The sequence below is a fragment of the Pongo abelii genome, chromosome 23 (genome assembly GCF_028885655.2).
Source record: "Pongo abelii isolate AG06213 chromosome 23, NHGRI_mPonAbe1-v2.0_pri, whole genome shotgun sequence".
Taxonomy (NCBI): domain Eukaryota; kingdom Metazoa; phylum Chordata; class Mammalia; order Primates; family Hominidae; genus Pongo; species Pongo abelii.
The window spans coordinates 49,350,704-49,364,372 of record NC_085929.1 but is presented as its reverse complement, the minus strand read 5'-3'; the positions used below and the strand labels follow the sequence as shown (position 1 = coordinate 49,364,372).

At 54.3% G+C, this 13,669-nt stretch overlaps 1 protein-coding gene across 10 annotated transcripts in view; it reads left to right on the top strand.

Annotated features, from left to right (window-relative positions):
- The window catches only part of PACSIN2 (protein kinase C and casein kinase substrate in neurons 2), a 150,564-nt gene extending 137,236 nt beyond the window's left edge, over positions 1 to 13,328 (top strand). For 6 of the 10 annotated variants that reach the window (XM_024239614.3, XM_054542933.2, XM_054542935.2 and 3 more), the window contains 5 exons: positions 818 to 938; positions 3,941 to 4,062; positions 6,061 to 6,183; positions 6,742 to 6,938; positions 11,626 to 13,328. In XM_024239614.3, the coding sequence (XP_024095382.3) occupies positions 818 to 938; positions 3,941 to 4,062; positions 6,061 to 6,183; positions 6,742 to 6,938; positions 11,626 to 11,738 (676 nt within the window). In that variant the 3' untranslated portion in view covers positions 11,739 to 13,328. 10 annotated transcript variants of the gene reach the window in all.
- Positions 13,329 to 13,669: the final 341 nt, after the last annotated feature.

Here is a 13,669-nt window from a genome sequence, read left to right as displayed (position 1 = left end):
TTTCCCCCTTTTAATACAGGCACCAGTCATATGGATTGGGGCCCCTGCTAGTGACCTCATTTTACCTTGATTACCTCTGTAAAGACCTTATTTCCAAATAAGGCTACATTCCGAGGCACTGGGGTTTGGACTCTAGCATGTTGCCTATGAAGGACACAACTCAACCCTTGATGGAGGGGATCATGCCCACTCAACAGAGGAGGAAACCGAGGCCCAGAGAAAGTACATGACTCACCACCCATAAAGATTATAAGTGAAAATATCAGGTCCAGCGGTGATCCACTCTTCCCTGGCAGGGCAGCTTCCTAGGAAGGTGGGAGCCAATGATGGCTGCCAGGCGGAAGGCGGCCCCCACCCCGTCTTGGTGGTGGAAGTGTTCAGCACCGGGTCATCTTCACACTCTGCATTTGCAAGTCTGGGTATAAAGCTTTTCTGACAGAGTTGAGGAAGGAGGGGTACTTTCTAACACCCTCCAGTTTTCTCTTCGTCAACTCTGGGCCTGGTTAAATGGGACCACACAGAGTGGTGGCCCACACAGCCCACCTGCTGGTGCCTTTTGCATATGTGACACAGAGCAGGGCTTATTCATTGCCACCTGCTTTGCTGGTTTGATTTAAAGCTCATTTGTCAGGAGCCATCTGTGCACGTGGCGGCCCGTGATCTTCCACCTGCGCCAAGGGAGGAGTGTTCTGGCTGTGTCTGTGAAACCAACTCACAGAGGGCAGAGACCACAGGACCTGCTGTGGCTGGCACTGGGCTGGGACAAAGAGTAGCTGGCCCCTGCCTTCTAAAAGAGCCACATTTCTCTCTGATTTAGCTACAAAGCCATTTACCATGACCTGGAGCAGAGCATCAGAGCGGCTGATGCAGTGGAGGACCTGAGGTGGTTCCGAGCCAATCACGGGCCGGGCATGGCCATGAACTGGCCGCAGTTTGAGGTAAGAGGAGGGTGTGCCCATGACCTCATCAGCCTGGAAGAGGACCTGGGCCCACAGAGTTGCTAGACGATGTCTTTCTCATTCCAGACTCTATGTTGGTGTTTGCCCTGTTTATCAGGCAGCCTTTAGGCATAGCTATAGTACAGACCAAGTTCTGGCATAGAGTCCTGGGGGGCCACAGGCATTACTGAAGGCCTTCTGAACCTCTCGTGAAGTCGCAGTTATGTCCTCTCTAGTTGGGAATGTTTGACTGTCACTTTTTGGCCACTGGCATTCCCTTCCTTCCTAGTCAGTCCCAGGAGCCGCAGGCACACAGGACCTCAGGTCCCTGACCCACCCTGTGGGATGGCCGGGAAGGGAGCAGCCACGGTGCTCCACTCACAGTGGGCCAGGGAAGGGGAGGTGGTCTCAGTGGGCAGCCCTCCTTACCCTTCCAACAAAGGACTTTTCCCTACTCCAGGCAGTAAATTCAGTGAATCCTGATTCAAAATGAATGTTCTTCTTTTTCCATCATGTGGGTCTAAGCTTTCATTATCTTTACATTCGAAATGCAAGGGCCTGGGGATCTCAGGACTCACCTAGCCCTAGGATTGGTCACCAGGCCCCACCTGGCACCCTGAAGGCAGTGGGCAAAGGTCCTGCTGCCCCTGAGGCTGAAGCACGTGGCGTCAGCTGCCCCAGCAGGGATGCTGAGGGCGACTACCTCTGCCGTGGGCGTGGGCCTCGTGGCTTCCCCGACTCAGCAGCAGCCAGAGCCCGGGCTGCATTCAGATTCTGCTCACCTCTGACCACCTGTGGGAAGCTGAGCAAACTATTCGCCCTTTTTTGACTCAGTTTTCCCACGTGTGGAATGGGAATGACAAGAGCACCCATCTCCTGTCGGGGGCTGTTAGGGAACATGGTGACTTTGTCCATGCAGGGCTATTGACCCAGGCCCACCACTCAGAAACCTCCTGGGTGCCTGGTAGCCTGCAGTTCTTACTCCTGCACTTCTTTTGTGGCCCTTAACAGGAAGGTTTTTCCAAATGACAGTGTGGGCCCTGCCGCCGAGCACTCCCCTGCGCCAGCCCCAGGACTTGCTCCCAGTAGGAGGCGGCAGAGCAGCTGTGCCTCTTCCACAGAGGCACTGAGAGAGCGTGGAGGGTCAGAGCCGTCTCGAGTGGAAGCGGCCCTAGAGGGGACAGCACAAAGCCCAGCCTCTCCTCTGGAGCCACATACCAGGAAGTCTTGGCTGATGTGTTTTGTGCACAGCTGGGGTTTCAGACACAGTGAGGATTTTCTGCTCCCGGAGTGGCACAGGAAACCACCTGTGAAATTCGCCTGGGTCCCTTAGAGGTGCCCATTATACCCAGAGAGGGGCACAGTGGGGAGGACTGTTTGACAGTCTGTCTCCTGGAGGGTGTCCCAGCCAGAGCTCAGGGGGTCCTTCTCTCTGTGGGTCCATGGGCTGGGAACCAACCCCTGTGCGTTCATTCTGTGCACGTTTGCAGCTGTTACGGGACCATGCCTTTCTCTAATGCAATTCTTTGTTTTTATTTTTCATGCCACAAGGATGAAGTAAGTGTCTGCGTTCGGCTAACTCATAAGAGTGCCATATACCATGCAGGGTGTCTGTGGCCCGCATGGGTGGGTGTGCTGCCCCCGCCAGGCTCCTAGCAGTTCAGCTGAGGCTGCGCTACTGTCAGGGGTATTGAGAGCCGGGCCTTCCCTTCAGCGCTGGCTTGGTGTTGATCCCATTGGCCTTTGGAGGCCACCCGATCAGGATGAATTTATATTCAGAGGTCACTGTGGAGGACTCTGAGGTTCCGATTGAGTTCTCAGTCAACCTATTTTGGTCAGAAAATAATTAATAGACAAAAAGGTGACCCAGATTTGGGGTCGGGCCCAGGTCTGCCACCCACGCTGCGTGGGCAAGTCACGTTGCCTTTCTGGGCCTCAGTTTCCTCATCTGACAAATGGACAGGTTAGACAGGATGTTTCTGAGTTGGCTTCCAACCCAGAAGTTCTGTAAGTACGTGTGAGCAGAGCTGTGGACTCAGCCACACCAAGTTTTAATCAGAGTTGTCTGGTAATTGGTGGAGATATGGGGGAAGGAGAGCTCATTAAACACCTGCGGGCATGCACTCAGACACACGGGCATGCACAGACTCTTCTAGAAAATCAAGACACAGTCTCCTTTCATGGTTTTGCCCTAGTCCATTTTCAGTGCAGTTGGTGAAGCCCATTCGCCACCCGGGAACTCGTGAGGCTTCCGGGAGGAGCGTACTCTGCTTTGCTTTGTTAGCCCCAACATGTGCTCAGATCACAGAGGAAAAGTCCCAGGACAGCAAAACACGGGGGAGGGCCCTGCTCTTTGGAGACTGAGAGTCTGCTTGCCTGCCCCTTCTGTCAGCTGGTAGCCACCTAGTCCTGGTTTTATTTGCAGTCCAGGGCCCATTTTTCCACATGGCAGGCTTGCTCGGGTCTCCAAAGCCAACTGTCTTGACCCTGTGGCCCAGGGACAATTTAGGGCATCGACGCAAAGGATCTTCAGCACTTCAGGACAGGTGCCTCAGAGGCTGGCTCCTGTCTACTTTGGGAGGCTCAGCAGATATCTGGGGAGGCCACAGGGGCCCATGCTGGCCTGAGGGGGCTGGGACTGAGAACCTTGGTGGGCGGGGTCAGGAACAGGAGGCCCCGGAACTTGCCCTGGTCCTCGCCACCCACGCTGGTCCTCTGGGAGGCGGGCAGCATGGCCTGGGGGTGGTTGTAGAGGTGCCAGCCTCCAGATCCCCTGATGAGCCCCTGCTTTGAACAGTGAGGAGGGGCTCAGGTCGTTTGGGTTCATAAGTGGGGCATGGGGAGCCTGAGGTCTTCTGGGAAACCAGGGAGAGCAGGGGCCCTGAGTCTACACATCAGATGCACAGAGCCAACTGCAGGCTCGCTGGGTAGGAACTGAGGACAGACGTGGCTTCCAGCAAGTAGTAACCTTCGGTTTCTCTCCCTCGGCACCTGTTGCCTAGGAGTGGTCCGCAGACCTGAATCGAACCCTCAGCCGGAGAGAGAAGAAGAAGGCCACTGACGGCGTCACCCTGACGGGCATCAACCAGACAGGCGACCAGTCTCTGCCGAGTAAGCCCAGCAGGTGAGTGGGCGCCACCTCCATCCAAAAGAGGCCGTCCCATGGGGGGGCCCCTGGGCAATCTGCATGGTCCAGGGCAGCCCCAGCCTGGACACCTGGGAGGTTCCTGGGCTCCTGAGCTCTGTGGGCCGTGGCCCAGGGGCATCTCCGGGGAAGGTTGTCTTCCTGCCTGGTGCCAGAGCTGCTGACAGATCCAGAGAGGGAGCCTTGGCCCTGAGCTTCAGACCCAAGCAGGGAGGAGCTGATGACAGGGCTGGCATTCATGTCCCCAGGGATAGCACCGCCCTGCCCGGACACCGGTGGAGGTGCCCCCCTGGTTCCCTCGGGCAGCTGAGGTCCTGCCGAGGTTCATGCTCACTCTGTATTGTGTGCAGGCGCCAGTCAAGGGAGGGACCGGAGAGGACTGCCAGGCATCTCCTTTCCAAATTACCTCTTCGTTAGGAGCATTGGTTATTTCTGACTTAGTCATTGGCTGAAAATGAGAGATGTAAGGGTGGCACTGTGGTCATTAGACCCTTCTGGAAAGTGTGTGCTAGAGGAGGTCTTCCTACAGGACCTGCCCACAGGCCTCCATGTGACACTCGGTAATTGTCATTTCATACTGGGGCTTCCTGAGAAGGCTCAGCCCAGGTTCCCATGGCCTTCCTGCAGCCCCAGGCACTGAAGCCCCCACCCAGGCTCCCCAGCAGGTGTGACCCAGGCTCCCCAGCAGGTGTGGCTGTCGTCGTTCCGCTGCTGTGCACACTGTCTGGGCGGGTGGGCTCGGCAGTAAGTGCCTGTCCCAGGGATCAGGCCAGCACCTGTATGCTTGGGGGTGGGAATGGGAAAGAAGAAACACTGCCTCAGAGGAGACCCTGGGGGCCCTGGGCTGGCCAGGGTTGCTGCACAATCCAGCTGTCCCCACCAGTGCCGTCTCACAACAGTCTGCTAGAGAAAGGTGCCAAGGAGGGAGGAGGGCTGGTGAGCTCAGACATGTGGCCTGGATATTGGCCTCCAGCAGGCCTAGGTCCAGTACCCCTTGCCAGACTGAAGTGGATGAGGCAGTTACTGGCCACTCAGGATCACTCTGGTGGCATTGGAGGCATGTCCTCGCCTCCCTTCCTTGGTTCTGGGGTGGTGGGTGCTCAGGCTGAGCCGTCCATCCAGTGCTTTAGGGGCCTGTGCCCTGAGGCCCTGGTCTTGGAAGTAGAAGGTGCTGCTGGCCAGTGTAGTCCGGTCCTAGGATCAGTTACTTGGTGGGGTGCCAGGGCCCTTGGTGCCTGTCTGATTGCTTGATGGTCTCCCTGTGGTCTTCGTAGTGCGTAACTCAGCTCCCGGCTCCCAGCCCTCAGGCAGACCTTGGCCCAGATCTCTCTGGTTCCCACACTGGGCCTGGCACACAGTAGGCAGTTGCACGACTGGATTTTCCCTCTGGAGCACCAAAGGAATCCTTCTTTTTATCTAGAAAAGACTGTGCAGCAGGCCCTGGCCCTGATTTTGGAAGCTCCAGCCCCACAGAGCAGAAGAGCGAGCCCTGAACCCCTTAGTAGTCAGGAGGAGGCCGTGTGGTCTGAAGAGCTCAGAGCCCTCTCCCACTCATCCATGGGAGCCGGCCCCTCCCAGACTGTCACTCTCAGAGGAGACCCTGAGGGGCTTTTTGACCCCCCCAGCTCATAGTGGTGGGAGTCAGGACAGGGGAGAAGCCCTGAACCTGGAAACCACTTTTGCTCCAGCTGTGGCTTGTCACCCACCCCTGGGCCACCCCAGGGCTCCTGTTCTGGACGGACTGTCTCCAGGTGCAAGGAAGGAAAAGGGAAACCAAGTCCTCTCCTAGGCTCCTGGACCGTGTTTCATAGCTGAAGTATTGCCCGCATTCTGCCAACCTTTCTGTTGAAACACCACGGTCCCCTCCAGTTACAGGAAGAGCTGATTTGTCTCTTGAGATCCTGCAGCTAGGAGTTGCCAGGACCCTCACGGGCCCCTGCAGAGCTGGGATGCCCTGAAAGCTCTCTCTCTCCATAGCACCCTTAATGTCCCGAGCAACCCCGCCCAGTCTGCGCAGTCACAGTCCAGCTACAACCCCTTCGAGGATGAGGACGACACGGGCAGCACCGTCAGTGAGAAGGAGGACACTAAGGCCAAAAAGTTGGTGAACAAACGCTTCCTCTGGTCCCACCTCGCTCGCTCTGTCTCTCTTCCTCTCTCTCTCTGTCCAGGGGTCTCACCCCTTGGCACTCAGCAATGCACGAAGCTCTGCAGGAAGTGGGCACCTGGCGTGCTGCACCCTGGCCCACCGCCTGCTCTCTGGCACAGGCTCTCTGGCACCCCCATTCCTCGGGGAGGGCACAGCTAACAATCTTCAGTTGCTTTTTCTCTGTCCTCTGTTAACCCTTCAAGGCCCTAGCAGCACCATGACAGGAAAACAGACAACACGCAGTCTGTGCTGGGGACTAGAGAGCGAGGCCCCAGGTTGGCCTCTGCTGTGGGCATCTCCAGCCGCCTGCCCCTGGAAAGCCTGTTGGTGGCTCAGGATGAGTGTGGATGGCATGAACCCACACTAGCGCTGGCTCCACCTGTGTTCCTTCGGAAGGAGCCCTCAGCCCTGAGCCCCAAGGCTCCAGTGCCCTCCCCTTGCGGGGGCGGGGGCCTCACACCCTCTGCCAGCCCTGTGCTGAGGGCCTTGCGGCCTCCCCTTTCTTGCAGTGTGAGCAGCTACGAGAAGACCCAGAGCTATCCCACCGACTGGTCAGACGATGAGTCTAACAACCCCTTCTCCTCCACGGATGCCAATGGGGACTCGAATCCATTCGATGACGACGCCACCTCAGGGACAGAAGTGCGAGTCCGGGCCCTGTATGACTACGAGGGGCAGGAGCACGATGAGCTGAGCTTCAAAGCTGGTAGGTGGGCTCCCCCAGCATCCAGGGGAGGAAGGCTTCCAACCTGCAGGTTGGGGGGGGGGGGGGTCTTTTTTGTCTTTTAAGTCTGGAAAAGTTCTTGCTAGTTTCACTTGTGAGTCACTGCAGGCCCTTCCCCAGTGCCCTGGCTTCATTGTCAAAAGCAGCCAATTGGCTGGATGTGGTGGCTCATGCCTGTAGTCCCAGAGCTTTGGGAGGCCAAGGTGGAAGGATCACTTGAGCCCAGGAGTTTGAGACCAACCTGGGCAAAATGGCGAAACCTGTCTCTACAAAAAATACAAAAAATTAGGCCAGGCATGGTGGCTCACGCCTGTAATCCCAGCACTTTGGGAGGCCAAGGTAGGCAGATCACTTGAGGTCAGGAGTTCGAGACCAGCCTAACCAACATGGTGAAACCCTGTCTCTACTAAAAATACAAAAATGAGCCAGGCGTGTGACGGGACATCTATAATCACAGCTACTCAGGAGGCTGCGGCAGGAGAATCACTTAAACCTGGGAGGTAGAGGTTGCAGTGAGCCAAGGTCGCACCACTGCACCCCAGCCTGGGTGACAGAGCAAGACTTTGTCTCAAAAAAAAAAAATTAGCTGGGCTAATTTTAGTGGCACGTGCCTGTAGTCCCAGCTATCTGGGAGGCTGAGGTGGGAGGATCACCTGAGCCCAGTAGATTGAGGTTGCAATGAATCATGATTGTACCACTATACTCCAACCTGGGCAACAGAGCAAGACCCTGTCGCAAACAAACAAACAAATAAATAACCTGGGCAACAGAGCGAGACCCTGTCTCAAATAAATAAAGAAACAAACAAAAGTAGCAGATTAGCTGGGCGTGGTGTTGCATACCTATAGTCCCAGCTGCTTGGGAGGCTGAGGCAGGAGGATCACTTAAACCCAAGAGGATGCAGTGAGCCATGTTCATACCACTGTACTCTAGCCTAGAAGAGAGAGCAAGACCCCATCTCTTAAAAAAAAAAAAAAAAAAAAAAAAAGTAGACTGGGTGTGGTGGCTCACGCCTGTAATCCCAGCACTTTGGGAGGCCGAGGAGCACAGATCACAAGGTCAGGAGATGGAGACCATCCTGGCTAAGAGGGTGAAATCCCGCCTCTACTAAAAATACAAAAAATTAGCTGGGCGTGGTGGCAGCCGCCTGTAGTCCCAGCTACTCGGGAGGCTGAGGCAGGAGAATCGCTTGAACCCGGGAGGCGGAGCTTGCAGTGAGCCAAGATCGCACCACTGCACTCCAGCCTGGGCGACAGAGCAAAACTCTGTCTCAAAAAAAAAAGGCGGATGCCCAATGCCAAGACTCAGAAATAGTGAGGTGCTCCCAAGCCAGTGCCCGGACTCCTCCCCTTGCTGGGTCAAGGCTGTGAATTGCAGGGCACTGGCTAGTCACACACAAGGGCATCTGGAGAAGCTGTTGGCCAGGACCACCAGGTTCCCCCATATGTACTCTGGGAGTTGCTAGCCCCGCAGGTCCCTGAGAGAAGCCTTTCTCTAGGGGTCCCCAACTGCCAGAGAAGCCCTCAGGAGACCGCAGCTTTGCCCAGACCCCAGAGTAGCACTTGGCATGCCCCTGGGCCAGGTGGGGCCTTGTCTCAGGCAGCAACTTGTGTGTGTGCACACCTACCTGCCTACACCTACCATGCACGCACCAACCCACACACATATCTGTGTTGCTAGGAACAGAAACCATAGTTTTATAAAACAGCCTGGATCCTGATTACATTGCTCTGCCTGTGAAGACTTTCTGTCCAATGTCTTTTTCTTTGAATGGTCTTCAATGATAATCTTTTTTTTTTTTTTTTTTAAACAGAGACATGGTCTCACTCTGTTAGCCAAGCTGGGGTACAGTGGTGCGATCATAGCTTACAGCAGCTGCAGCCTTGATCTCCTGGGCTCAAGCAGTCCTCCCACCTCAGCCTCCTACGTAGCTGGGACCACAGATGTGTGCTACCACCCCACCCAACTAGGAATTTTTTTAATGCATTTGCAGTTTACCAAAATGGCTTTTCACATCTTCAATTTGAAAAGTGTTATCTTGGCCAGGCACGATGGCTCACACCTGTAATCCCAGCACTTTGAGAGGCCAAGGCCGAAGGATCACTTGAGGTCAGGAGTTTGAGACCAGCCTAGCCAACATGGTGAAACCCTGCCTCTACTAAAAAAAAATTAAAAAATTATTCAGGCGTGGTGGCGCACGCCTGTAATCCCAGCTACTGGGGAGGCCAAGAGAATCACTTGAACCTGGGAGGTGGAGGTTGCAGTGAGCTGAGATCATACCACTGCATTCCAGCCTGGGTGATGGAGTGACACTCTGTCTCAAAAAAAAAAAAAGAAAAAGAAAAAGAAAATTGCTATCTTAGCACCTAAAGAAGCTGGAGTGGCCTAGGGCCAAAGCGGACCCACAGCAACCCAGATTCTTCCCTCTCTTGCCCTCTTTGTGAAGCTCCCCCAGAAGCAGCATCTGCCACTCCAAGAGGGAAGCTGGGCCAGAACTCAACCCACACAGGCTAAAGTGTGCCCTTGCCCCTAGGCTACACTTGTGGGAAGGGCTGCCTTACCACCACCACCCCAACCCCCTCACTCAGCAGGGAAGCCAGGGCCTGGGGGCTGTGCCCAATGGCCTAGCTTCTAACCAGCCTTCAGCCTCCTCCCCTCAGCACCCAGAGTGCCAGCCTGCTCTCCCCAGACACTCATCCCCTGGGCTGGTTATCAGCTGCCTCTGCCCAGTTTGAGAAGTTGGGTTTTTTTGGTTTTTTGGATTTTTTTTAATGTGCCTTTAAGCCATCTTCATCCAGTTTCTGATATCTTTGGTTAGGGTTGTTACCCCCGACTTTGTTGGTTTATTTGTTTATCATTTCTGACTCCTTTTCAATCCTGCCTATTCGGTTTGACAGTAATTTTGTAGATTTAAAATGTTTCTTCCAGATCCAAGTAAATTGTCAAAACAAACTGATTGAAATTAACCTTCTAATCACCAATTCACATTTGCACAATGTGAAAGCTTTCCTGCCCGTTCTATTTTCTGTGTTATCCTGCTTTTTAACAATGCAAAATTTGCTCCCAGCCAGTGTGGCTTGACTTACGTCTCTTGCGGTGCTCTAGCTGTTTGCCACATGGTAGTGTGGGGTTACAGGCCTCATCCTAGCCTCGGTAGCCTGGATCCAGGCTTGTGAGAGCACAGCAACCAATGAAGGCAGGGCAAAAGAAACACCAGGGGCCCGAGGCACGAAGCGGTGGGAAGAGATGGTGGTTCATCATGGCTGCTGCCCTGTGGCCCCTGCATCTGCTCCTGATGCCTCTGAGTCTGATCTGCAGGAGCACTGGTCTGGCAGAAGCGGCACGACAGTGGGAGGTTGAGCCAGTGCTTACGCATGTCCCGCCCTCCCAGGGTTCTTTAGTGTCTTAACACTTAATCTTCACAGCACCCCCTGTCCACAGATGAGGGCCACAGGCCCAGGGAGTGGACACAGTTGGTCCAGGTCTCCCAGCCAGTGAGTGGTGGCTCTGGGATTTGAGCCCAGGCAGTCCGAGGAGCACTGGAAGCCCCAGGTATTAGCTCCGCAGGCATCCTGACCAGCATTGCTGCCATACAAAATCGAAAGCATCAGGGAAATGCTAAACCAGGGGGAAAACTGCATCTAATTCTGAAAAATGGACCAAAATATGCCAAAAAGAGTTACAAAACTACAAACTTAACAATAAAGGCAAAACAGCACTGGGACTATTTCTTTCCCACCAATTGCTTGCTCCTGACGAGGTCCGAGCCAGCAGGCCCAACTGGCCTTCCCTGCAGTGAGTTACCAACCAGAAGCACACAGGCCCCTGCCCACCCCTGGGCTCTGAGCTGCTCTGCTTCCCTAACCTGGCAAATGTCAGACCTGGGGCCCCACCGTAGTGCCACCTCCCCCTCACCACCCTAGTCTGCCTCCTTGAGACCAGGATCCATCAGTTCCTCTCATCTCTGTATCTCCTCCTCTACCTGAGGCCTGGCCAGAAGTAGGAGGTCCTTCAGGTTGGAACAAACAAAAGATAAATGGAACCACGTTAATACATTAGAGCCACAGGGAGATTCCAGAACAGCGCCAGGGGCTCCTTCTCAGGGTGTCAGGAAGGGTTGACACATGGCACCGTGCACAAGTCATCAGCCAGGTGCTGGGGATAGAATGACAGGTATGACTGTCAGACAGGGTCCCTTCCTCTCTCGCAGCCTGGAAGTTGCAGAGGAGAGGGATTAGCAAAGGCAGAGAGACCCCAGAGACAGCTGCTGGGAGAAAGGCGGCCGGGGCCCTGGTGGGGAGGACAGAAGAGGCCCAGCGTGAGGGAGGGGCACAACCGAGGGAGGATTCCTGCCACCTGGCCCGGGTGGTGAGGAAGGCACAGCCCTATGGAGCTCGACGCCACAGTCTCAGTGGGAGCCACTGTGGCAGCTGAGAGCAGCTTGCTCTAAATTACCGTGTGAGACTGTCATCTCTAGATCTGTCAGAGGCCCGTGACCAAAGAGGCAACTGAAAACGCATTTAGTAGAGAAATGACCAGGCCTCGGCCTGCCCGCCACAGAATGCCTGGCCCTCCACCCTCTGTGGGCCCAAAGCTCGTGAATGTGGCTCTCTAGCCCACCGTCGGTGTCACACCCTCTCATGGAGACGGCTCCCTCTTTGTCTTGCAGGGGACGAGCTGACCAAGATGGAGGACGAGGATGAGCAGGGCTGGTGCAAGGGACGCTTGGACAACGGGCAAGTTGGCCTATACCCGGCAAATTATGTGGAGGCGATCCAGTGATAAGCCGGGGGACAGGCCAGTGGGGGGACGGAGGCGGTGGGCCCAGAAGCCTCAGCCAGCCATGTGGGCATCCACTCTTTTTCCTGCAAGAGATGATGGTTCCATTGCTCTTGGCTTCATGGTGTTCCTGGAAGGCAGATGAGCTGGTCATTTCGCCTGGGACTCGGCACCTTTCCGAGTGCAGCTGGAGGGATCTGAGCGCAGGAAGACGCAGAACAACAGAAATAGCCGCCCCTCCCCGCCCACTGTGCCTGTTGGCCTATCCTAGATCTCTATGTTCTTGACTTTGTCTCTCCTTTCTGAGTCAATGGTGGGTTACACTGATCTTGTTCCACTGATTACTCTCTCTGACGAGTCCATCACCTGCAACTTAAATGAACAAGCTTACATCCCATTTCCTGAGTGAAGATTTTGAGGTTTTTAATTTAAAGGCTGTGTACAGTTATACTTTTTTATACACCTGTTCTGTACATTTCTACTTAAATTATGGCACAGATTGATGTGCACCAGTCTTGAGGAAACGATCTCCCTATTCCCATGCCCTGTTACTCAGCCACGCCGTGTGTAGGCTTAGCCTCAGGTGGCAGATGATGTTTGAGGAAAGGAATTATGGCAGGAAGGTGGGACCAGGTTATGGTCGGGTTTCTATTGGGAATGCTCTTTGTGCTTTTGGGCATCTGAATGGAAGCTTTAGATAGAACCTTAGGTAGAACTCCCCCAAATCGCCATATTTAAAAATTATTTTCACTCTATTCTTGCTTAAAACTGTACTCTTTTGCAGATTAACAATTTTATCAGTGATTCAGAGTTAAAAAGACGACTAACTTTTCAAGCAAATGCATCTGTAGATAAACATGCTTTATATTAGACTGTCATGTCTCAGTGTATATCTGTATATATTATTTGATATTCAGAGAATCTAAAGCACTCGTCTACTGTTTTAATGAGATTTAACAGCTTTTAACGGTGAGTTTCGTTTGTAAACTGCTTGAAGTCTGTGGCATTCAGGCACACGTCTGGCTGGCCGGCTGGGTCTCCTCCCTGGGCTCAGTGGGCCTGGGGCCTCTCTGACATGGTGCCTGCTGGAGGGAGGTTTGTCGTCACCAGCTGACTGCTGGTCCGGCTTCTGACTGGCCTTTGTTCTGGTTCCGTAGCAGAACACTGTAAAAGTGCCCGCGTCTTTGCAGTAGTTGCAGATTTCAGTCATCGTATTACTTGTGCACAAACAAAAGCTGGGTCTTACCCACAGCACAAGTCTCTCCGGCTGCCCAGAGTCGCCAGGGAGCAGGTGCTGCAGCCAGAGCTACACTGTGGTCACATGGGGCCGGCGGGGGTGGGGGAGAACCTGTATTTTATGTAACTCAGCAGTGCACGCCGCCATCACGAGCTATGCATTTACTCTGTTTCCAGTGAGCAGATGTCTTGCTTGGAAAGTGGACCTGTGTCTGTGTCTGTCATGAGAACTTACCAGCAGAAATCCTCATTTCTGTGCTACAGATTTACCAAAAATTGTCAAGTCTTTTCAGTTTAAGAGTTCTTTAAATGTATAGTATTTTAGGAAAAAAATCAATAAACAGTTGATCTCGTGCATATGGAAGTCCCTTTGCCATCATGTCTTCACCCCCACTTCACTTGGTGGGGGTGGCCTCCCTGGGGCTTACTAGCTTTGGAGCTGGGCAAGATCCAGGGCACAGGACCCCTGCCCAAAAGGCCGTGGCCCACTGCCCCTGCCAAACTGGAGGTTGGGGATTTGAGGCACCCGAGCCCCTTGCGGTTCCCTTCTCCTCCCCGAGACCTGCTGCTGTTTGACCTGGGCTTCCACACGGTGTGGGCATCGGCTGGCGCCTCTCTATTGCCCCAGCCCAAACAGCAGGACAAGACTGGCATCACCCATAACTCTCCTCTGAGCACATTTTCCTGAGCACCTACTG